This window comes from Geospiza fortis, unplaced genomic scaffold, assembly GCF_000277835.1.
Source record: "Geospiza fortis unplaced genomic scaffold, GeoFor_1.0 scaffold246, whole genome shotgun sequence".
NCBI lineage: Eukaryota > Metazoa > Chordata > Aves > Passeriformes > Thraupidae > Geospiza > Geospiza fortis.
In genome coordinates, this window is record NW_005054476.1 from 162,978 (window position 1) to 188,980 (window position 26,003).

A 26,003-nucleotide genomic window follows, 5' to 3' on the forward strand; every position below is an offset into this window, starting at 1 on the left:
CCTCTAGGAGACTAGTGAGATTAAGTTATACTTTATACTAACCGGTTAAATCTTCTGTGTCGTGTTAGAGTATCTGTTATTCTAGGCAGTGATAGTCCATTCTGAACCTACTCAACCAGTGTAACAGCTCTAAAGGAGCAGTGTCTTCTTGTCTGAGATCTGTTGTTGGAGGCATGGCAGGTTGGAATTCAGGCTTTAATTTTTAGAATCCTGCCATTGCTGGCTGGTGTGCACTGCAGCTGTCCTTCTGTTCTCCTTCCATGTTTTGATGTCACATATACCATGTATCAAATCTTACTCTGTTTATTGATACACTTTTCAAAGAGTGAACATATCCAGACATATTTGAATCCTTGAACCTGTCTTCTGTATTGTTTGTGCATATGTCAAAGGCCTGGCTCTGTGTCACTGTGTTGTGACTTCTGTCAACAATTCTTTACTGGTTCAGCTGAGCATTGGAAGAATTACAGTAGGTCCAAGATATGAAGCCTGTTTATAAGGTCATTGGGGAGTTCAGGTTGGATAGAGTCCTCAAGAGCTCTCTCTTGCTCTAACCTTCATCTTAAAGTAAGGACAGTTTGAGTCAGACCAGGTTGCTCAGGGCTTTATCAAGGCTGTAGACAGCCCAGCTCTTCTATGCAAGTCTGCTCCTCATCTGTTATTAGAGTGAAAAATTTTGCCTTATATTCTGTCGGAGTAAGTTTTCTTCCAGTATCTGATGCTTATTTTTCAGTCTTCTCCTGTAAACTTTGAGGAGACTGGCTCAATTTCTTTATTAGTTTATTAAGCATATCAGAAGGATACTGTTAGATGCCACAGTAAAAGCCTCCACTGTGCTGGACAAATACTCTTCATTTGTGTTGATGAGACTTTCCTTAGAGCATGTTTTTCTTGCCTGTACTTCAGTATATTTTAATAAGGAATAATATGTTAAAATATAGCTTGAAATTATTTAGGTTTGGGTTTTGTCACTTTTTGTGTTGTCTTGTGAACTAGCTTTAAAGCACTTGTGGGAGAAGCAAATTCAAGGCTCAATTTCACTTGGTTTCTCATGGGACTAATATCTCATACAGCATGAGTAAGTACATTTTAAAGGGGCTCACAAACTCCTTTTGACTTCTTTTCCCAGGAATTAAAAGTGCAAAAGCTCCTGAAACCTGAGAGTTTTCAACTTGCTCTGCTTTGGCAGACTTGCAGCTTTCTAAAAGGCCCATTTGTCAATGACATTTTCTGGGGTTTAGAGGACAGTCATGGTATTAAGTACCTTCATTAGTTTATAAAGTCATTACTTTGTATTCCTCCCTTTGCTCACCTTTTGGAAGAGGAGATTTTTTCTTGGATGCAATAACTAGACTTGTGGGATAGCCTTGGCAGAGAGTGAAATGCTCACCACCTATTCAGATAATGGGAAGTTAATGGGAGACAGAAGGACAAACAGTAGAATAAGTTGTCTTGCCCCTTTTCCCGAGCTCAACTTCATTCCTTCCCTGTAGGCTCCTCTACCTAGAGTCGTAAAATCATTAAGGTTGGAAAAGGTTTCAAACCTTATCAAGTCCAATGGCTAACCTAACCCTTCCAGGTCCACCAATAAACCATGTCCCTGACTGCCACATCTGCACCTCTTTTAACATTGCCAGGCTCAGTGATACCACCGCTTGCCAGAGCAGGGCGGTCTGTCCCAATGCTTGTCTCCCCTTTCAGTGAAGAACTTCCTCCTGATATGCAGTCTAGCCCTCCCCTGCTGCAGCTTGAGACTGTTTCCTCTTCTGCTTGTGCTTGTTACCTGGGAGGAAAGACCAACCCCACCTGGCTACAGCCTCATTCCAGGCACTTGTAGAGAGCGATGATGTCTTCCCTGAGCTTCCTTTTTTCCAACTAGACAGCCCCAGCTCCCTCAGCCACACTCCTCACAGGAGTTGTGCTCCAGACACTCCATCAACTCCATTGCTCTTCTCTGGACAGCATCTCGATGTTCTTCCTGAATTGAGGGTCCCAGAACTGAACACAGGATTCCAGGTGTGGCCTCACCAATGCCCAGTACAGGGGGACAATCCCTGCCCTGCTCCTGCTGGCCACACCATTGCTGATCCAGGCCAGGATGCCATTGGCCTTCTTGGCCACCTGGGCACAGCCTGGCTCATGTCCAGCTCCTGTCAGCAGCAACCCCAGGTCCTTTCCAGCCACTCTGCCCCAGCCTGTGGAGCTGCCTGGGGTTGGTGTGACCCAAGGGCAGGACCCAGCACTGGGCCTTGTTGAACCTCACACCATGGCCCTCAGCCCATGATCAGCCTGTCCAGATCCCTCTGCAGAGCCTTCCTGCCCTCCAGGATGCAGCAGATCAGCACTACCACCAAGCTTGGTATCATTTGTGAACTGCCTGAGAGTGCACTTGATCCCCTTGTCCTCATCATCCGTAAAGATATTAACCACAACTTGCCCAAATGTTGAGCCCTGCCAACAGCAGGCTACCAGCTGGATGCAACTCCATTCAGCACCACCATCTGGGCCCAGCCATCCAGACAGATCTTTCTTAACTAGTGAAGAGTTTACTCATCCAAACCATGGGCTGCCATTTGCTCCAGGATAATGCTGTTGGAAATGGGAGTGAAAGGCTTTAGTGAAGTATAGGCAGATGACATCCACAGCCTTTCCTTCATCGACTAAGCAGATCACCCTGTCATAGAAGCTCAGGTTGGTAAGGCAGAACCTGCCTTTCACAAACCCTGGCTGGCTGGGTTGATTGTTCAGTACATGCTGTGTGCACTCACTTGAGATAGTATGTTCCATAACCTTACTGTCTGCTAGCAGCAGGCAGTGCAGGGTGAGCAATGTTGCGTTTGCAATTAGTCGAAAACTTCATCTTTGCCGTTGCTTCCTCCTCATACATTTTTCCCAGCTCTAGTGCAAGTAGCTCTAGTGCTTCCATTGGTGACAGCCCTCTGGGAAAAAAAAATCTGTTGCAGTGTAGATCCTTCATGGGATGTGGCTCCTTCAGGAAATACCCCTGCAGTTTGGACCTATATATTCTCTGCCCTGGAGCTGCACCTCCTCGCCTCCTCATTTTCTTTGTCTTGGCATCTCCTCTGTGATTTCTCACTTTTTCTTCCAATTCTTCTCTCCACAGAGTGTTTTTTACTCCTTTTTTTTTTCCCTCAGAAGTGTCACGTGCATGGTACTTGGGCTGTGTGTTGCAGTGAGTCTGTTTTAGAGCTGGCAAGGGCCACCTGTGTCTGCCACAAGGCGGCCTCAGTCTCCTCCCACAAATGCTACCCATGTGAGCAGCGCCTTGATGCCTACACCCTTAATTACAGCAATTGACTGTATTCAGACTTCTGCTACCATTATTCCACAGTGCTAGAGCTGCTTTTGGTTTAGTTTTTCTCTTTTCATCTTAGTGCTCAAACATCACTTTTTAAGAGCAGCTTTTATAACTATGGGCCTGATCAAGAGACACTGCTTTCTATATGATAGATAGGTGTGGGATGAGAATGGTGTAGATCTTTGTACTTTTGATTTTCTTGAATCTGTCTGTAAAATTCTCTAAAAAGGAAATAAATATTGTGCAATGATAGAAGTATAGATTATATGATTGTGTATTGATGTGTATTGTACTATTATCTAAAGTTATTGTAGTTACAGCTTTTCTTTCCACCTTTTATACTTAGCTCTTAGGATCTTGAGCTTGACTTTTTGTCTCCAGTACAGTATATAATACATTGAATGTATTTTAAAACAGACTTTTCTTAAAATACATACACATTGTATACACAAAGGATTTTGTCATTAGTATTTGATCCACTGTTTTACTTGCAATGAAGTCTTTGTGATAATGCTTTTCGTGTTGTCTTGACTCCTACAGCATTTTTCTGTTCTTGTTTCTGCCTTCTCTAATATTATTGCCAAGAGAAGCAGGCAAATTTGGAGAGTCATATTTTGACACATGTGAATTGTAACTAATTTGCAGATTGAATTACAGAAACTATGGGGATTTGGAGTGAGTGGGAGAAGGAGTTGTGTTTTAGGTGGGGGTCTGTTTTGTTTTTCATTCCAAGTCTGGTAACATTTCTTTACTTTTCTCAGTGACTTATACTCAAGTCATGCTTTATGTATCTTCAGGACTCTCCAGTTCCTTTCAAAAAAGATAAACATGCAAAGTTTTGTGAAATCTGTTAGCCGGTACTGCCTCTTTGATTGCTTGAAAGGAAAAGCCTACAGTCACAATTAAGTACAATATTGTCTCCATCAAAATGTGGTGGTTTTTTTGGGGTTTTTTTGTGTATGTGTGTGTGTAAAACTTTACTACTTTGTTCTACATTAAAAGTATTCCCTAACTGGAAACGGGAAAATGTGTTTGAGGGAATGTTACCACCAAATTCCCAGTTAGTGAACTTGTCTTTTCAGTATTGCTTTAGGGTTTTCCACTGAATCTTTAAATTTCAGTTTGGGTTGCTGAATAATTAAACCCATATCTGCAAGACGTGTATGATGTCCACATGTTAGACCTAACTTGATTTAATCTGAAGTGATTTTGAAAGGGGACAGAGAAACATCTTGGAAAAAAAGCTGATTTTTCAGAAGCGTTTATAGGTTTTTCACAGAAAGTATCTGGCAGTATGTGGAATTTGTAGAGGCAATATTAGACTTAGTCTGATTTTGGCATTACAATTCTTTTATTCAAAATAGACCATGATATAGTCACCATCAGCTTTCTACATAGACTGGCACCTAATACAGTCACAACCTGTTACGGGAGAAGGGTATCAAGTTGCACTCTCTGCATGGAATCCACAAAATTATTCACATTGCCCTAATTATAGGTACAAACTTGTTAGTGTATCACTACATTCAGCATGTTAGCTTTTACCCTTTGTTATCCCTGCCCAAGTATCTGTGTCAAGGAAGTTTATATGAAGTGTCAGATACAAAGTATGACTCCCGATGAAGCATGAACAACTATGCTTAAACTAGAAACCAGTTTTAGCTTGCTGATCTGGTTTCTTCCACATGACAGAAGGTATCCTCAAGGTAGCTAGTTCCCCAAACTTTCTATTATATATGCATGTATATTGGCAGATATAATGCATATGTGCAAATAAACTCAGAAATTCATCAGCTTTGCAGTTGCTGCTTGGAGAAAACACTACCCTGGCCATTCCATTTATTGGCATGTTCACACTTCATTTTTGCTGCATCAAATGGTCATGTAATTTTACAGGAGACAGAGAAAAGGAGAAGAATTGAAGAAGCATACAAAAATGCTGTGACAGAACTGAAGAAAAAGTCCCACTTTGGAGGGCCAGACTATGAGGTATGAATTTTACTTTAGAAATTGTTTATAACGCTATGACTTTTTCAGGTGCCCACTAAGCCACTCTACTACTCCCCTCAGGTGGACAGGGGAGAGAAAACATAATTGAAGTCTTCTGGGTTGAGATATGGACAGGGAAAGGTTACTCAGCAATTGCTGACAGAGGCAAAACAGAGGCAAAACTCAGCTTGGGGAAGTACTGCTTAATTACTAATCAAATCTTAAAACCACCCTTTCACTACCCCTCTCTTCTTCCTGGATTTAACTTCACTTCCAAATTTTCTGCCTTCTACTCCTCAGCTGTGCAGAGAGAAAAGGAATGGGGGTTGTAGTCAGTTCATCTCACATTGTCTCTGCCACTTTTTCTTCATCTCAGGGAGTACTCCTTATAGTCTTACCCTTCTCCATTGTGGGATTCCTCCCACAGGAGACAGTTCTCCATGAACTCTTCCAACATGAGTCCTTCCCACGGACTGCAGAGTTCTTCATGAACTGCTCTGTGTGAGTCTTCCCCACAGGATGCAGTCCTTCAGGAACAGGCTGTTCCAGCATGGGTTCACAGTCCTGCCAGTAAACTTGTTCCAGCATGAGCTTCTCTCCATGGGCCCATGGGTCCTGCCAGAAGCCTAATACTGTGTGGGCTTCCCACAGGATCACATCATTCTTTGGGCATCCACCTGCTCCAGTGTGGGCTCCTCACTGGGCTGCAGGTGGATCTCTGCTCCTTCGTGGACCCTCCATGGGCTGCAGGGGAACAGCTGCTTCACTGTGGTCTGCACCAGAGGCTGCAGGGAAATCTCAGCATGTGAAGCTGAGCCTTCCTCAGCATGTGAAGCTGAGCTGAAACTTCCTGCCCCTCCTTCTTCACTGACCTGGTACCTCTGAGCTCTTTCTCTCACATACTCTCACTCCTCTTCTCTAGCTGCAGGTTTTTTTTCCCCCTTTGTTAAATACATTATCCCAGAGGTGATGGGCATGGCCTTGGGCAATGGCAACAGCAGGTCCATCCTAGAACCAACTCACACTGTCTCAGTTGGACAGAGGGGAAGCTTCTGACAGCTTCCCACAGAAGCCACCCCTGTAGCCACTTCAGCTACCAAAACCTTGCTACACTAACACAATACACTTTTAAGATTGGGTTGTTTCCTAAAGAGGGAAAGTGAAGTTTTACAAGCCAGTGCAAATATGATTTACAAGTGTGTTCATGCCAGACTTACTTTTTCACCTTGGAAACTGAAACTATGAAGAATCTCAGTCCTTAATTTCTTGAGTGGAAGTATATCTTAACATTTGATGTTTTGCTTTTGTCTGAAGTATGTTTCTTACAGATATTTCTGTTGTTTTTTTCTTACTTCATCATACATTTGATACTGCTTAAATGTAATTGTACTTTACCTTTTTATTTGTTCAGCTGTAGAGATAAGTAAAACAAAAATACGAAAATTCTGACAGCAGAGACAGTCCTAGAAGATGACATTTAACTTTAACTGTTTTTTAATTTGTCACTGCAACTTGAAATACTGTTTTCAAGTTCTGATTTTAAGTTCCTTCTGTTAAATTGCATTTCATCAGCATTCTCCTCAGTGAAGTATTTAGTTCTATTCTAAGATGCATAAACCAACTTTTGAAGAGTAATAGTAGAATGATTTAGGTTGGAAGGGACATTAAAGATCATATAGATCCAATATTCCTGCCATAGGCAGGTACTCATCCCAGTCAACCAAGTTGCTTAATGCCCATCCAGCCTGGCCTCGAACGCTTCCACAAATGAGGCATCCACACTAATGTAAGCTAGTGCACCTGGAATACAGTGAGCTTGACCCTTTCACGTACATTAATGAAACACGTTTCTACTTTCAAGTCATAGCCTGAGAAATAGTATTAGTACTGTACAGCTATCTAAGGTACTTGACATTAGATTAATTGTTGTCATTGAGACATTCACTGTAAAGGAACGAAATAAATAGGAAGTTGAACTTTGTCTACTTGGTTAGGAACCCAGCTGCTTCTTCCAGGTGTCACTGCTGATACACAGTTTTGGGGTTTTTTTTTAACTTGCAGGACTAGGTTGTTTTACAGTACGGTAAATGCAGTAAACCTAAATTTATTAAATTACCATTTTAATTAGTAGAGTTTTCAATCCTTGACTTAACTCTACCTGTTGTTTAGTGTTAACCTGCTGTTTCTGAGAATTTTCAATAGAGATCCCCAAAATGACGTCTTCCCTTGTTGTATTTTTGAACACACAGTGCCTTAAGGCACTGAAATACTTGTGAGGAGTCTAACCACACAGTTATGTGAATAGATGTACTTTACTGACACTGTAAACATTTTCAAGAGAAGACATTTGTTAATTAAGTCCTAAATTTGGAGTCAAAGCATACTGACACTATTACTCACTTTCCTGGGGTTTTTTCTTCTTTATGTAACTATCATTAAATTGTTGTTAGAGGATGACATTTCCTTTAACAATTAAAGGTTTTCAGAGAACTTGTAATCTAAGAACATTGGTGACAATATTTGAGATCTGTAGAAGAAATTTGCTTCCATCGGTTACATATAAAATGTAAATATGTATTCCTAATGTTAAATTGAAGTGGAACTTTTATGTCTCCAGGATTTTTAACTAGTTTTTTCCTCATGCTCTAGGAGGGTCCTAATAGTCTGATTAATGAAGAAGAATTCTTTGATGCTGTTGAAGCTGCTCTTGACAGACAGGATAAAATGGAAGAACAGGTACTAAAACGTGAAAAATGTCTTATGATGAGCACTTCATGAGAGACTTAAGTGTCTTACAGTCTGTCCTGAGGTGTATCTCCTGAAGCTCTAGTTTATTTATTCTGACACTGATTAGGGAATTCCCCTTACTATTTTTTACAATAAAATATGGTTGCGTAATGCTAATTTTAAGATAGTAGCTTCATAGCTTGTCTAGAAAATAATAGTATAACTGCTAAGTTTATTGAGTGTCTCTAGTTTCTAATTCCTAAATAAATGTCCTGTATGAAAATTATCTATATGTAACTGCTGCCTTGTTAAGATAAAAATATCAAATACTACTGTCTCTCAAAATCTCAGCTATCCCTCAAAATCTAGTAATTCGTCTGAAGTTTCTTTTTACTTCAGTGATATATGGAATAGGAAGGACATTGTTCTGCCTGGGTACTTCAATAACTAATTTTTTTAATACACTTCAGGACAACTATTAAAAAGGATAAGATGCATTCTAGAAAATAGAGTTTGAGAAAGTATAGCAGCATGTAAAATGCGAGGGAATAACAAAGTCGTGCATCCTTTGTCATAAAATACTTTGTGCTTAGGAACATAGTGAATAACAATGACTTGAGAATTAGAAGACTTTATAGTGGACCTGTAATACCCAATAGAGTTTACCCTGTGTTGGAATCTCTTAGCAAAGAGTAAAGGTTTTGAGTGACTGTGATAGTACTACATGGATCTTTAGAGCTGCCAGTGTGTTTTCCTTAACTCAGAAATACACCTTGAAGTTTAGATTAATTCAGTCTTCAGGCCCACTCACTGACAATTCCAGTGGGATGAAGGCTTCATGCCTGTCATGGACAGCATTAGTTGTTATAGTCACTATGTAGATTGAGCATGACTCACTTTGTTTCACAGTCCACCCCGTGGCAGCTGACTAATAATAATTAAACCTATGTTGTTGCAGTCCCAAAGCGAAAAGGTTAGATTACACTGGCCAACATCCTTACCTTCTGGAGATGCATATTCTGCTGTGGGGACTCATCGATTTGTGCAAACGGTAAGATATTTATCCTGATCTTCTCAGAATAATGGGCTGGTCTGTGCTGTTTCTATGTAATGTTTTGCATGGGTAGGTGAGATTTTTTTGGTGTTTCTAGTAACTTCCAGTGGCATACTCATTTTCGAAAAACAGTAGCTGGAACTGAAGAAGGACTGCTTTTTGTCTTGGCTCAAAAATACTGATTTGAGAACCTACTTAGAATATTCTTTACTTGTATCAGACTTGTCAGCAGAAAAAAAAGGAAAAATCCCAACTGGCTAACTGCAGTATTTTCAAGATACTTTCACCCAGATTCATTGGACTGATTTTATCAAAAAAATAAAAATCCAGTTGGTTGTATCAGGATTGGTTGACTTGTTTTTGAATGTTACTGGAAACACTATGCTCCTGTCAGGGCTACACTGGGAGCATAATATATAATAGGTGCATGAAATCAGCATTTGCTGCTGTGCTTGCTGCTTACGGTGCTTTTGTTTTCCTTTTCTTCATTATCTTGTGCTTGCAAGTTGGTACTGAACGCTCTGTTGTGCCTTTGTTCTGATTACTTGGTTTTTTCTTTGTCTGTCTCTGGTAGCCCTATAGTCGCTCTTCCTCCATGTCTTCCATTGATCTAGTCAGTGCCTCTGATGATGTTCACAGATTCAGCGCCCAGGTACTGTATTGATGTGTCAAGTGGGGGTTGCATATCTTTGCTTTGTATCATCCTTTTCTCTAGAACCTGGTGTTTTTTTTGGTTTTTGATTTTTTGTTACGTCAATCACTGCTTGCTTTAGACTAGTACATTGAGACAAACAAAGGAGTTCTCTATTCCTGTACTGAATGGTTGTCTTTCTTTACATCCAGCTTGCATGCATACCACTTGTGCTGAGGCCCAAATCTTGTGAAACTATTTGGTTTACTTCAGTAGCTTTAATAAAAATGTCTATAGTTTGAAAATTTTGTATCTCTAGTTATAATGAAAGTAGAATAACATGTTTTACAGAGGCTGGAGATGGTCTTTGCTTCAGATTGAAAAGTTTTTATTGCTTTTAAATCAAAGGTTTGATTTTTGTCTGAAGTGTTGATTTGTAATGATATTAATACATTGAGTCTTATGGTTCACTATTACCATTTTTTACCTCTGTGACTAGTTTGATTACCAAAAGGCCATTAAACACGTTGATCAACAAGACTGTGGGTATGACAGGTCATGTTGAAGTGTTAATGTATCACTTGTCCTTCAGAAATCAAGTCTGATATCCTGAATATGTCAGTGTTGCCATAATGACATATTCCAGTAATGTACAAAATTACTTTAGGTTCTTAATAAGAAGGTGGTTTTTTAGAGTAGAATTAGATAAATGTTTGCCTTTTAATCTCCAAAACAGTAGTTCAGATATGTTATTCGTGCTATTTCTTTCCTTCTGTGGTCCATATGTGATGGTGAATATGGAACTTCCTTCTGGGATCTGCTCTTTTGCTCTTTTTTAAAAGCTCCGACCAATCTTTTTTTTTTTCCCTAACAGGAATGGATTTTATCTTTTTCTTTAACAGAGCCTGGAATTTTATTACCTGCAGACCTTACTACCCACTCCATGAGCAGAACCAATACTTAAGGACTTGCCTAGTGGACTAAAATTCCAAGACCTTTTGCAGTCAGTTTATTTCTGAAATCTGAACTTACTGCAAGGGAAAAAGTATGCAAGTCCTGTTGCACAACAGTGATAGGCTCATCTACTGGTACTCCAGTAGCTGAGTTAGTTTTCTAAGTTGTTTTTTCTATGGGAGGAGGGGTAAAACAGAAAGCAAGTTTGATTGCCAAGATGGGAACTAGTACTCTGCCGGTTGTGGTTGCAGAGATCCTTCAGCATAAGGGGAACTCATATTTTCCAAGATATGCAGGTATCCTCATTTTCACGTGTTTTATGCCTGTGATAACATTTCTGTATTCATATAATAAACCTGAGTTGTAGAGCACCACTGTGACTGCAGAACTGATCACTTGCAAACACACCTGAGGTGGACCAGATCGTTATCACAATAATGCAAATTGTGGTTAAGTATCAGGATCAAATGGAACGGAGTAAAGTTGCTTTTTTTTGCCTGCTGCATGGATTATACTACATGAAAGTTACTATGGAGTGAAAGTTACTATGCAGTGCCTCCTAATCCAGTTTCAAGTTAATGGCCTCACTACAGAAAGTATGAATATCCCCACATGCAGTTCCACCCTTCCAAGTATTTTCCCTAAACCAAATTTTTGTCAGACTAACAAGTCAGTCCACCTGTTCTGGAGTTTCAGTTCTACTGAACAAGACAACAAAGAGCATGATGAAAATAGGAGACCTTTTCTTTCTACCTACAATAGACTTTGTTAAAAATTTATAAAAAATTGGCCTCTGTTCCCAGGCTGACAATTTGGCTTTAGGAAGAAAAACTAGTATCTTTGTTCTTAAAAAATGTGATTTTTTTTTTTTCTTGATGTGAATGAAGGGAATGTTGGTATCAGTAAAAGGTCAAGTAGCAACTAACAACCCTGTTTTTAAGACTGATAAGTATAAACAGAAGTATTCTGATGGGAGCTGTTTCTTCAGTGTGTCTCTAGAAAGGCATTGTTGTCTCTGCCAGTTGAGTGGGAGTTCAGATCACTTTCTTTTGAAGATGTGTCAGCTTTATTGTAGCTTCTGAGTTGTTCTTAGGCCCTTTAAAGGGAAAAACTTGCCACTCAAAGTTCAGATCAAGGCTGTGTGGCATACAGGTTGCACGTATTTTTGCAGACCGTTCTTGTAGCCAACTAGGAACCCAGAGGTAAGAGTGAGGTGCGAGAGAATCTTTGGATCTTGACTGTGCCTTTGAAATTGGTGCAGGTTGACAGATGGTGACCAGTGCATAGACTAAATACAGTTTGTACAGACAATGTGCACAAGCAGGTTGTGTAAATACTGCATTTCCTGGTGAAGCAGGAGTCTGTTCAGATTGCATTCCTGTGGGTGCCTCGTTCTCTTCTTTCCTTGGTATTTCTCCATCCCTTTGCATCTAACATGTGAAGCAAAAAGTGTAAAAAGATAAATGTATAAACACAGCTTTTTCCTTAATAAATTAAGAGTTGGGATAGAAAATACATAAGGGTCTGAAGGTATGGCAAGTACATGCTGAGAGCATAGCAAGGATTCCTTTCTTGAAGCAGTGTGACCTAGAGCTAAATCATTGAATATTTAAATAGCCCGCATTCTTACCGAGTTTATATTGTACTGTCATTGTTTCACTGGAAAAAAAAAGGAAGAAACTTTTGTAGGAAACCTGCTAGTAACTGGCAGCAGAAGTTGGCTTGTCTAGAAGCTGGAACATAAATCTGGGTGGTGCTTTTTGTTCACTGAAGCTCAGAACCAGAGCACCGAAAACCTGGATTGATAACTTTGCCTTGTCTAGATAAGTCTATGCTTAGTTAAACTAAGACAAACTAGGATTTCCATCCAATGGATTTTGTTTTTTCATGTTGTGATTCTAGAGTTTTATTTGATTCTGACCTTATGTGTATTTCCTGTTGAGTACACAGCACAAACAAAATTACTGCCTTAAATTAAAAGTAAATAACGTCTTTCAATTCTGGATCAAATTTTTAAAAAACATTAATTAATATTACTTTTGCTTTCTACTTGTTTTCATACTTGCTCAAATATGTTTTACATATTTTACTGCAAACTAGGCTTCATATTTTTTGTAAGATATGCAAAAGCACCCTGGGGTTCAGGGTGCACTTCGGCTTCAAGTTGCACTTCAACTAATCTTTGTGTTGGTCATTTACCTAATTTTGTTTGTAGTGCTTTTTCTTTTGGGAAAAAAAAAGATACTTCAAGTAGTTCAGGAAAAGGCTGTAAATCATGTGGACTTGCTTTCTGTGACAAGTTTTAGTAGTAATCTATCTTTTGAGTGGAAAAAAGTTATTAAAGTGTTTCAAATGCTTGAAGCATTCTACGGCAATGGGTACCCTATGATTTTGCTTCTGTTTTTATTTGGGGCATTAGGAAAAGGGTGGGGAATCAAAGAAACAGAATAACATATTTGATCTAAAATAAGCATCATCTTCCTGCCCCAGTACCCATTTTCATGCATATTGTATAGAATAAAAAATGAGATATTCACATAGCTTGATAAAAATACAGCAAATATTTTGCTGTAAAAAAAAGGCGCAGCTGCTAGCAAAATAAGTTTTAAATGAGCATTTTGTAATTATAGAATCTCTGTACCATCATAATCCTTTGAGTGTAGGCATTTCTGGTTTTCTTTCTAGCTGTCAACTGTGCAAAGATGCCTCTGAAACAGAGGAGGCATGCTCTGCTTGTGACTGTTTCCTTCACTGCTGTTCCAATATGACTTTGCATGTGCATTTGCTTTTTAGAGCTTCTCAGTTTTCCTCCCTAATCCCCTGCGTTTGTTTAGCTTTTAAAATGCTTTTCCAGTGAATATCTTATAGTGCATTGTAATTCCACTTAGAGATACTTGCAGTTCCTATGTGCTGAAATAAAGAACTGTTTTAGGTAGAAGTGATGAGGTTTGACAGTTTAAAGGCACAAAAGCAGGCTAGGAAGTACCCACAAAAGAGGAAATTGGAATTTGAATCAAAATTTTGGCTTTTGTTTCCAAAGGCCAGCCTTATTTGTTTGTTCCTGACCTAACAGAGAACTCTCTCATTTAAATTTAGCTCCTGCACAGGAATTGAAGCATTAACTTGTGACTTCCAATGCTGTACAGTATCTCCCCAAAAACATGGAAGTAATGAGTTAAAAATGCCTGGTTTTTTTCCTTTACAGGTGGAAGAGATGGTACGAAACCACATGACGTATTCCTTGCAAGATGTAGGAGGAGATGCCAATTGGCAGCTAGTGGTAGAAGAAGGAGAAATGAAGGTAAATGTTTCAGGTTTGGTTAATTTGTATAAGATGATACACTGTGAAGACAGATTCTTCCAGTCTACATTTGGCAGTGTTACTTTTACTGCTGGACTCCGTGATCTTAAGGGTCTTTTCCAACCTAAATCATGTTATGATTTTTGAAGATATTATCAATCAGCAAGTTATGCTGTTATAACTTCTCTCTGGGAATAGCACTGTTTAGGTTGGGACTGGGGTCCCTGAGAACTGTGGCTTCTAATCTATTAATACAAAATTCTGTGTAACTCTTGCAATAGATTCTTCTTTACAAATTCCTTTCTCACTCTGTCCTACTTAAAGCTTGGTATCAAAGTAATGGGTAAATTTTATGTACAAAAATAACAAGAATAACAAGCTACAGGGTTGGCTACTCCACCATGATTGTAAATCCATGTGGATAGTAATAAATAAGCTAGGTTAATCATTTTTTGAATAGAAACCTTAAAGTACTGGTATTTTAATGTGAATTGCCACATAAGAATATCTTCAATGGATGTTACCAGAGAACACTTTCATGGCAAATTATTCATGTGATAAGCTTCTAGGTAAGTGGTTTGTTAGTTCAGGTTTTTTTAAGACTGATTAAATTTAAATAATTAAAACATGAACAGTTTTGACAGCTTCTGTTCTACATATCTTTCTTTGTGTTTGGCTGTAGGTATACAGACGAGAAGTGGAAGAGAACGGAATAGTTCTAGATCCTTTGAAGGCAACCCATGCTGTTAAAGGGGTAACAGGACATGAAGTTTGCCACTACTTCTGGAATGTTGATGTTCGTAATGACTGGGAAAGTAAGGCATTGGTTCTTCAGCTTTGAAGGTTTATCAGCAAGAATAGTATTTATAGCACTTTCCTATTGTCTTTGACTGTTCACTGATGGTTTTTTTTTCCTTTCCCCCCACCCCCCCCTCCCCTTTTAGCAACAATTGAAAATTTCCATGTTGTGGAAAATTTAGCTGATAACGCAATCATCATTTACCAGACACATAAGGTAATAAAACTTCATTAGCATACCTTACTGAGACATCTGAAGCATGTGTGTTCCAATATTCTGAATACTTTACTAGCCTAACAACTTAAAATACTTTTCTGGACAATATTCCAGAACAAGTTCTCTATTAAACTGCAACTTACATCAATTTTTCAGTCTTTTCTTGAGAGCATAATTGGTTATGCATGTGCCTGATAGAGCTTGTAGTAGCAAGTGAGGCCTGCTTTTTATGTCATGATTATATCACTGCCAGCAAGGCCAAATTCATCCAAAGCAAACAGAAGCAATAAATCACCACTGACTACAAGGAAGAAACCTACACCACTGTATCAGATGTTTTTTTGCAAAAATGCAGGTTAGCATTCACCACAATTAGTTGACATACCACCTCATAATGCAAGTGTTTTTAATTGTTGGTACAGCATTTGTTCTTGTACCTTAATTGGTTTTTCCCCCAGAATGGTTCTGGTTCAGTTTATAAAAATGTTCATTTTAATTGCAACCCAACAACTGAAATGCAAAGATCTGAAAAATTTATAGGAGTAAAATTTACATACTCATCCTTAGTCTTGCATGTTTCTAAGTATTAGTATATTCAAATGTTAAAACAAAGGTTTTTTCTTTGATAATTTTACCAGTAGTGCAGTTACATTAAAACTTCTTTAATAGAAGACTCATAATTTTGAGTGAGACAGTTGTGTCATCTGTATTGGTTGTGGTAAAAGCCAGAACTTTTTTCTCCTATTGAATGTCAGGAAAATAAGTTCTGTATATTTTATTTTGTCACTTTCACTTCTAAAACTTTCACTTTGTCACGTTTCAGTTCTAAAACTTTCTCTTGGATCATATCAGTTTGCTATATCTGTCTTACTGAAGTAGTAGCTTTTTGAGGTAATATTTTTTTCAAATACATCCCTCCTTTCTCTTCTCTGGAGACATAAGTAACTGTAGATGCATCCCTATACACCTAACCATTAGTTCAGTTTGTAGCTTACTAATATTAATTAAAACCCAAACCTGAGGTTCAGAGTACAGGAGGGTAACTGTCTATTCCTATTTTTTTTACTGAAAAATTCATTGCAGCTTAGTCTTCTGCATTTCAAAGACCTTAAAGTTGTGCCTTAATTTTTTTTGTATGAAGTGTAGCCAACCTGAAATTTTTGTTCCAAATTTACAGCAGCTATGTTCTCTTTCAGTTTTCAGAATGAAATTACTAACTTGAAGATACTTTAACTTAATAATATAACTGACCTGGTTTGCCTTGCTTGGTTTTTAATTTTAACTAAGGATAGTTGTTAAACCTGCAAAAGCTTATGTTCAGCTGTTTCTCTGCAGAGAGTGTGGCCAGCCTCTCAAAGGGATGTGCTGTATTTGTCTGCCATCAGAAAGATACCAGCATTCAGTGAAAATGATCCAGAAACATGGATTGTGTGCAATTTTTCTGTAGAACATGACAGTGCTCCTGTAAGTATTATTTTGATTCTGTGAAGTTCTGCTTTTAAGGTAGTTTTTCTCTTCCCATGGTAATGCATTTGCAGTGCTAGTGTGAGGGCGATGGAGGGTTTTTACAAAAATACAGTTAATTTAAACCAGGTGGTAAAATGACTTGATGAAGACATTCCTAGCCAAAAGCTTTCTTACCTTATCTCTCAGTTGGATGATCTAAGGTGTTACAGCAGAATGGAAGCAAAATTTCTGGAGATGTGAAAACATTTTAAAGAATTTAGGTTATTTTGTATGGAATCAAATCAGTATCTCTTCAGCATTGTCAAATATTGGAGTAGGTTTGTATAATTACAGATAGGGTTAAGTCTCCATTTTACAGTTTTGCCTTGGTTCTGTGAGATAATAGCAATGGTTGTTTTCCTTCGATTGCTATTCCATAGCCTGCTTTTAAAGGAAAAGTTAACTGTTATTTGTAAATGCTGATACATTATTCTTTAAATGTTTCTTTACTGATTTGTCACAACAGTTGAAGTAATTCACTTATAATTTGTTAAGCAAGCAGAAACCTAAGATTCACTGACATTTTAGATCCTTTCCCTGTCAACCCCACCGTGTATCATTTTTACTCATTTTCACGTTACATCCATGTAAGTGCTAGAAAGTAGACTCTCAGAAACACAGCTTCTAGAGTTTCTTAGACTTCATGATGAAAAGATGTTCATACTCAAGTATGCTGAAACAAATTTAGTTTAAAGCTTACAATGTTTCATATTTTTGGCAGCTGAACAATCGCTGTGTCCGTGCCAAAATAAATGTTGCAATGATTTGTCAGACGTTAGTTAGCCCACCAGAGGGCAACAAGGAAATAAGCAGGGACAACATTCTGTGCAAGATTACATATGTAGCTAATGGTAAGTATAAAATATTTCAGTATGACTTCATGATAGATGTTAATTTTGGGAAGTTGAATATTGGCACAAAAAAACCCAAAAAACAAAAAAAGGCTTGATGCCTTTTCCCTTTTCTGCTATATCTATATATAGCATCACCTTTGTGTTCATCATGTTCAAAAGGTCTCAAATTAAGGTGCTACATGAACTGGTGAATGGGATCATTCATTATGTGGTACTCTGGGAGGAATAAATGGAAGAACTGTGTAGCTCAGTCCTAAGTATATAGCCTTGGGGTGGAGGAAGGTGAGCAGAAATGTGTGCAACTGGAATGAGTTGGCATGGCTTTTAGTTTCAGTAATGATATGTTGGGTTTTTTCATGTACTACTGTAATTTTTTTTCTCCCAATTAATCTCATTAGGCTGAAAAGCTGCTGATAGTAAAGATGCTGTTCTTATCCCCCAATAAGAAGGAGTAAATACAAGTAAATACATTTTGTATGAAGAGTAAATACAAGTAAATACATTTTGTATGAAGATGCTTGCAAGCTGTATAATTCAGTCTACATTTCTTAATTATTTTTAGCTGATAGAATCTTTTGTATTGACTGAAAAATTGTCAAAGCCAAATTGTATTGTTGCTGTACCCAGTGTTTAGAAATGTATTCTAGTATTGGAGAGACATGCTTACTATCTTCTCTCCCAGAGCTACAAAACACTTCAAGGGTAGCTCACTTGGCTTTTTACTTTTTTTTAACATTTCCAAATTACTTTAAAAGTATGTTTTCACTGCTAAATTCTGAACTGTAACTATATGGGAAGTGATAGCTTTTTCAGCAACATACTTTCCCTGTGAATGAAAATGTAATTAAAAATCAAGTTTTGTTTAAATGCTTTATAATCATTTGCAGGGTGTTGCCTATGTGGCAGTTCTGCAGGCAAATGCAGTAATTATTGAAAAGTTAAGACTGACTCTGCTTTCTTTGAAATAAGAAGTCACGTCTCTTTCTCTTTGTTTCTTAGAAGCCCATAGAGAATATCCTCTTCTATTCAGGAATTTTCCCAAGACTCACCATACAGCATAATTAATGTTTTCTAAATAATGGCATCATAGATCTGGACTGAGCTTGAGTATTTCAAACAGAAAGTACAGCATAAGCCTAGGGGCATAAAAAAATCTGCTGTTCGTTATTCCTTCTTGTTACTTCAGGAAGAGTTGCAGGAGTAATTAACTAAAAGTTACTTTTTCAGCATTTAGTGGAGTTGCTTTATTTCAATGTCCTTCTTCATGTTTACTTGTAGTGAACCCAGGAGGATGGGCACCAGCATCAGTGTTACGGGCAGTGGCTAAACGAGAATATCCAAAGTTCTTAAAGCGTTTTACATCGTATGTGCAAGAGAAGACAGCAGGAAAGCCTATTTTATTCTAGTACTAGCAGGTATAAATACTTCTAAAATTTTTGATTCACCATTTTAAAGACCAAGTGAAAGTATGCAATCTAGGAATGTCTTCCATGATTAGCATGGCCTCAGTGCTTGCTTTAGCATGCAATATACTTTTTAAAAACATGTAATTTGTGTGTACAGGCTGCACAAGTTAGCCAGCATTAGTTTTCATAGACTTTTATTGGTTCATCTTGCAAGTTTTTGCATACATGTCCAATTTATATAGAAGTAAAATAGGATGAAGTACTGTTTTTTTTCAACTATCACAGGCATTTTGCATTTGTTCTGAAAAAATACATACTGAAGTTACTCTAGAGCCTCATGAGGTTTTTATAACTTAAATTCTACTTAAAATTGCATATGTCATAGACTATGAATACATTTCAGTTTTCTTTTATGTTGACAGAATAGTTTTGACGTAGGATTTTTATTAATGGAACTTCAGTGACAGACCAACATGAATTACTAGAGTATTTAGAAGACTGTGACCTAAGTTTTTCTTCCTTTCTTCTGAACCTAGGAAAGAAAAGGGATTTCCAGATGCTTTCTGAAGTCAATGGAAGTATTGTTTATGGTATAGGTTATTGGCTAATCTAAAGTTTTTTGAACAGTTAGATGATGATACGACCTTAGAAAAAGGATTTCTTGATCACTTTCAGGATATCTGAGCCCCTTAGTGTTTAATAAGGCTTAATTTATTTTTGCTAGTTTTGACTCCTGCTATGTATTTCATTTTCGGTAAGTGTCATTCAAACCACAGAATTCTGTTTAGTTGTGCTAATGTTACGGCATCATTCAGTCACATCTGAAGATGAGTCTCTATCACTTTTTCTATGTGTGACATAGGTTACTTCTATTTTTGGGTTCTGTTTACTGTGTCAGACTCCAGAAGTCTTAGTTGTTTCATTCTTCTGTGACAGGTATCCCTGTAATGATTCTTAATTTTAAATTTAAATTGTTAGAGAAGCAGTATAAGTAAAGCATTAGAAACATGGCATCACAAGCAAACAGTTAGCACATGATCGTAGCAGTCCTGATGAGACTTAAGGTGTTTAACAAGTTCGTTTTACTCGCAGTATACAAACTTTTCAGTGTTGTATTCTTTTCTTTGCTTACCTGCAGCAATCAGAACAAGACTGGGTGAGCATTCCACATTGGAGAGGTGACCATGCACAGAGCACTCCATGCTGGAACGAAGGATCTACAGTCTTTTTATGGCCCAGGTTCTAGGCTTTGTATACTGAAGTGAAGAAGTGTTGCAACACCATGGGGCTGAATATTTAACAATAGCTCTCTCCTGCTAACTTTCTTGCTGAATCAGTGTGTAATTATAAATACATGTATTGATAACATGTATATTGCTCTATTTTTATTTGCTTGCTTTAGAAGAAGAAAAGTGCATACAACTTTGAATCACCAACATGGGCTACTGTGTTAATTTTAAACAAGTTGTAGAATTTCATTGTCAACCTTCCTAAGATACTTGTGCAGTTTTTGTGCATGTGTAAAAAGCACAAGAGACAAATGCACATATAGCATACTGTATGTGCTTTATATGCACAAAAATCTGTGTGGTATTTTGGGGTTGTTGAAAGGAGTGGCTTCAGTAAAACCTAGTTGGCAGGTTTTGTTTTGCTTTGTATAATCACAGTTCATTGCTGCTGGTTTCTATAATGAATCATCTTGTTACATAAAATGCCAGTTAATATCTGAGGGCTGTCAATATCCTTATGACTTTGCCTTTTCTGTTGTCTTACTCTTATGACGATCTTTAGTTCTGAAGGAGTAAGAGTGTGAAAAGCTTTATTTTTTTCCAGATATCTTTATATTTCTATTGTATTTTTTAGTTATGTAATATGTGCTGCATAATTTTTGTTATTAAACATGATCCAGAAATACCTAGAAAGATTCTGTATGAGAGGGCAAGAGACTGCCTAAAATCTAGGAGACATCTGTCCATGCTATCTGGGGACTGCTTTCTTGGATGATATCTGGGGCTTTCCCAAAGCTGTGAGAAGGTACACTATAATATTTATTGAAGTAATTTGGATTACATAAAACAACATTCCCAGTCTAGATTGAGGATGAGCACATTATTTTCAGATCCTGCATGTGTCTTCCTCATCTCAATAAAGCTGTGCTATGAGGTTCATGTAGAAAATTATTTGCCTCTTGATCAAAAACCCATCAGAGCTATAAGAATGCGTAGTTCTTACTGGAAAGTTTCCTTTAGCTGCTGTGAAAATTTAAATGTCAGATGTTTGCCTGCCTTTGATTCTGGAGATACTTGTTAAGAGAGGACTGTGTTGGGCTAGTACTGACTGTGAGGTCTTTTATCCATGTCCTGTAGTTGGAAACTCTTCAGAGACTGCTCGGTGTTTCACTAAACTGGGTATCTTGAGGAAAAAAGTTTCAGATATATTTTCTTTAAAAGAAAGCTGAAAGTCAGATTTATTTGATATAGTGTGGTAGGTGCCTGAAAAGAGATATAATACAGTAATTTAGTGAAGATTTGGTAAATGAGTAAATATGATCTGCGCAGTGTTGAAAAACATCTCTGTTCATCTTCTCTGTAGAGATGAAACCATATCTAACACATGATTACACACGCATGCAGATTTCATGCTCCATAACTCTTCCCTTTTTATTTGCCTTTCTCTAATGGTGTGCATGGAATATGCCTTATTACAGAGTTATTCTGTTCATTTGAATATGTAGAAAAGTGCCTATATGGTAATGTTAGCAAGGCAAATAAGACGAAAATTTGTACATCTTTACTATATCACCAGTGAGCATTTTATATACTGATGTTAAAAAACAAAATCTTATACCTCAAAATGTACATCATCTTTTTACAATCAACCAAGCAGTGGTACATTCCACCATAGCCACTGATGGGAACATAAAAAAAAAGTCCAAAATATAAAGAGTTTAACTCCTTATTTGCCATTTCTGGTAATTGTTGGAACACGGGCAAGTTTATTAATTTAATAGAATAGCTTTATTTTACAAAGGTATGGAAAGTTTACAAAGCAGTATATAAACTTATATCATTAGTTGCATTTGCACTAAATGTGATGTACTTTTGCGATTTATTCTATAAATAAAATGACACTACAGATACTATTTGTAAAGAGTATGTTTTACTTTTAGATAAAGGCACTGGTACTTCATTGTAGCTAGCCCTGCCCAATCAGATTTGTAAGAGGCTTTTTAAAGACTATGGAAGGAGTTACGTGTCTGAGAAATCATTATTAATGGACCTCTGGAAAAGTAATCTCAAAAGGCAGTAGGCCTCTCATATTGTCCTTGTGTGAGTAGCCATTAGATCCTTTCTTCTGGAAGGGATGTTGCTTTTATGGTTTTATACAATTTACCCTGTCTCTTGAGCCCATCTGTCTTGTCAGTCACTGCCAGGTCTGTGCACTCTGAGTTAATTTCCTCCTGTTAATAGATCAAGAGTGTTAACACAGCTGTGGTGGTCTTTGCAGAAGCAGCTTCTGACTCTAGAATGGTTGTTTTGTAAGCTGAACCAGTTCAAAAGGCTGAAAATGCAGCAATCGTCGGATATTGTTCTCTGGATATTTGCATCTGTTTGGAGAATTTGGATGTTGCCAAACTAGATCTGAAGGACATGACTTGATAGAACTTGTACTGGGAATGAAGATGAGATGGTCATTGTTATTCTGTCTGAGAACCTGAAAATCTTTGACAAATTTATCTGTGAAAAATGTGATGCACTTTGTAAAAACCTTACCTTTTACTTAATTGGGCTGAGCTGGCTTATCTGAAGTTGTGCAGATTCTCTTTAATCAGATTGTCCACCTGTATTTTTGTCAAGTTGTACAGATAATGCTGTATTTGAATTGCCACTGTTCATTTACAGACTTAAAACATGAATCATATTTTTGAGTACCTTGAGTGTGTAGAGTTGTAACTGTTCTATAATAGCTTTATGATCCTAATGATAAGTTTTAAAAATTAAAAGAAGTTGGCTCTTACATGTTACAATCACAAATTTAAAACCAGTATTTAAAATTTAAAAGTATTAAAAATTATGAAGAAAAATCTTGGCTTCTTGTTGTTTTTAACTTTCCAATATTTGGAGAAACCTTACCTTTTAACCAACTTTTAAATCGTGAATGAAATTATATACAATATTCTAGTGCATGGAAAACATTTAACAGGAAAGCAGTTACTTGTGTTACTGACATCACTGAGATGAAAACCGAATGCCACATTATAGTGGTATTATAGTTTATACATTGAGAAGTTCATTTTGTGCAAGCAATCAGAGGGGTGTTAAAAGGTGCTTCTGGTAGAGTGTAGTCATAATGCAGAGCACTTCCAGAGTATGCCAGCTCTTCATTTGTATGAAATAACAAGATTCCGGGAGCTTGCATGGGAAGAGCAGCAACCCAGGACTAAGACGTGCTAAAGCATAAACTTATGGCTTTTCCATAGTAAGAGTAATTTTTAGTAGCTGAGATAAGCTTCCATGAGCAGCTTTTCTTAATAGTAGAAGTAAGTGGTCCCTAATAGATCAATAACAATCCTACCTTTATTTGTTACAGTGATTTCTACTTTATGTAGCAATCAGGAAAATTGTAGAAACCTTACAGGTATGCAGGACTAGAGGAACAGTTTGAAGTAACAGAAGGCATTACTTGAACAGAATAAAAACTTAAGCTCAGCTGTATCAGGCTTCTTGTAATATATAGCAAAAAATAGAGAGTCCTGAGGTAACCTCTCACCTTGGAGAATGCAATACTTTCCAGTAAAGAGGTTGAGCATTTCTGTGTAACTACAGTATCATTTGACCCTGGATGATGAATAATAATTAGGGCTATGACACACAATTTACTGGTGTGAATTACTAACACTAATCATCTTCTGTCTCCACCTTTGACAAGCTAAGTTTTATAGGAGAAAAATACATTTTGTTAGAAGAAAGGGACACACTTTGAGCATTAGCAACCTGAAAGTGTCCTCAGCTGTAGCCATTGATGCAGTAAGCTCTCCTCTCTGCACACCTGCCTCTTCTATGCATGGTCTATAGTCAGCATAAGGAAGCCTGATACCAAGGATTGCTGCAGTTTTCAGAGTTTAAACTCTCCTTAAAAACTTTTTTATTATTTATTAATTTGGATCAATCAGTAGACCTACTGTCATCCACAAGACTTCCTAAACTTTAGTGTGCCAGGAGATAAGCCACAGATTGTACAAGTCTGTAGCCAGTGATTTTTAACTAGTGCTAAGATTGGCAAAATATGACAACAGGCCTAACAATTCCCATTTGCTGGGATAAGACTGTCACCCAACTGTGGAACAGCCTGGCACATGCAGCTCCTAGGAAGTTATGCCCTGTGTATGAAAGAATTCCAGCTTGGAGGCTCAGGATAATGTGCTGTCTTGGTGAGGGTGAGTCATGCCCAAATATGAGCAGAACTGCAGGTGTGTTTGTACCCTCCAGAAAATACTTGTAGTCAAGGTAATGAGCCATCATGCTGGTGATTCCTCACTGTTGTCCTGTTGGAAATCACTGCTGTCTTCAGCCTGAGGGTGCTCAAGTACCACCCCAGTACTCAAAGCATCCCCACGCCCCACACTGGAGCCTGCAGCACTGATCCAGTTGAAAATGTAGCTATTTAAAACCTTTCGAAGCTTCTTCTGAGAGTGGCCCCTGCCTTTAGTTGTTTCATAAAGCACTTGGGGTGCTGAAGGGTGGTAACGTTTCTGACAGAGGTTGGAACACTTTAACAGTGGGTAAAATGGTTGTCCTCTGAAAAGAACCTGAGAAATTTAAATGAGCTCCTTTATCTTTCTGGACTTTTATTTGACTGAACTATGTTTGAAAACTCTCAAACTTAATTCAAATAACACTGAATTATCATGGCACTACTAGGGTAACTAACCATCCTACTGTCAAGAGAGGTGCTAAGCAATATCATTAGTAATTCAACTAACAGCTGCTGATTTGTTTGTAATACATTTTTAATGAAAAATTGTGAATAAATTTTTTAATATAAAGCACTTAACATTTCAATATTTAATATAGCTGTCAGCTGTGAGAAATTCAGTAATAAAAAGTACCTGGTAATTTACTTTCTTATTAACTAAGACTGTCCTAACCAATTCCAGTGAAAATAATGGAACACTGTTAAAAGATGTGAAAACCTCTTGCAAATGTTCATATTACTTGATTTTCTTCCACTTCTAACTTTGGTTACATCAGAAGAAACAGTTTCCCTAACAAGTAGCTGTTCCTGTCACATAAGCTTTGGTGAAGAGGTGTACAGTTAGTTGCTCTTTTATATAGCAGTTTCTATGTTTATGCTTGTGTGAAACAGCACCTCCTGCATTAAACGATATTAACTTCATCTATGACTGAAAAGAAAAATTTTGGATTACTAGGTAGGATACACAAATTGTGCTCTAAAAAAACTTAAGACAGCAGTGGGATCTGGGTACACAGAGAGATGAATTCCAGTAAGTCTGACATTTTCAGTGTTAGGCAATAGGCTTTTTAAGTTATCTCCCATGCAAGAGAAGGAAAACTGTCGGTATTAACATTTACTGATTTTTCTTAACAGTGCTAATTTAAAGTGTCCACTTTTGTTCATATTCACAAGTGAATGAAAAAACCTCAGTAATTACAACTGCCAAAACTGATACATAGTACTTTATTCCCTTCTCCCTGTTTTGATTTGCTCACAAAAAAGCTTTTTAGAAAAACATCCTTTTCTGAAACACAAAAGCAGTGCCTTAATGACCCAGACTTTCAATCACATCAGTCTTTTGGGGTCAATTTTCTCCAGGTGTACTAGAGGCTTCAGCTGCTCAGCAAAGTTCCTCATGTCATCAGAAACAATGTCCTGCCCTGCTGGCGCGACTACATTGAGCTCCACCAAGTAGGAGAGGGAGAGCGGCTCAATGCTCTCCGTGTTTCCTGGCATCAGTATGCGGAAGATCTTGTACACCACGATTTTCATTATGCCCTTGCGGAACACGTGCCCTTTGGCCACGAACTCGTGGTCCATGCGGAAGCCCATCTCTACCAGGAAATCCGTCAGGTTGTCGGACGTGGCGATGTCCACGCAGTTGCGCACCAGCGCGTGGCGGTTCTTGTCGCCGATTTCGGGCTGTCCCAGGTAGCGCAGGTGCCAGGGCATCCCTCTCCTGTCCATGGAGCGCCGGGCGCGCAGCACGAAGGGGCTGGCCTGCTGCCCCT

General features: G+C 38.0%; 2 protein-coding genes across 2 annotated transcripts in view; one reads left to right on the plus strand and one right to left on the minus strand.

Annotated features, from left to right (window-relative positions):
* Positions 1-22,840, plus strand: part of CERT1 (ceramide transporter 1) — an 80,879-nt gene extending 58,039 nt beyond the window's left edge. Inside the window, 11 exon segments of the mRNA XM_005431759.2 lie at positions 5,216-5,308; positions 7,958-8,044; positions 8,994-9,086; positions 9,664-9,741; positions 13,880-13,975; positions 14,658-14,790; positions 14,920-14,990; positions 16,326-16,454; positions 17,218-17,347; positions 18,629-18,765; positions 19,895-22,840. Of these exon segments, the coding sequence (XP_005431816.1) occupies positions 5,216-5,308; positions 7,958-8,044; positions 8,994-9,086; positions 9,664-9,741; positions 13,880-13,975; positions 14,658-14,790; positions 14,920-14,990; positions 16,326-16,454; positions 17,218-17,347; positions 18,629-18,756 (1,038 nt within the window). The 3' untranslated portion in view covers positions 18,757-18,765; positions 19,895-22,840.
* A 1,912-nt stretch (positions 22,841-24,752) lies between these two features.
* The window catches only part of MED18 (mediator complex subunit 18), a 2,221-nt gene continuing 970 nt past the window's right edge, over positions 24,753-26,003 (minus strand). The window contains exon 2 of the mRNA XM_005428261.3: positions 24,753-26,001. Within this exon, the coding sequence (XP_005428318.2) occupies positions 25,558-26,001 (444 nt within the window). The 3' untranslated portion in view covers positions 24,753-25,557. The remainder of the gene's footprint in view (positions 26,002-26,003) is intronic.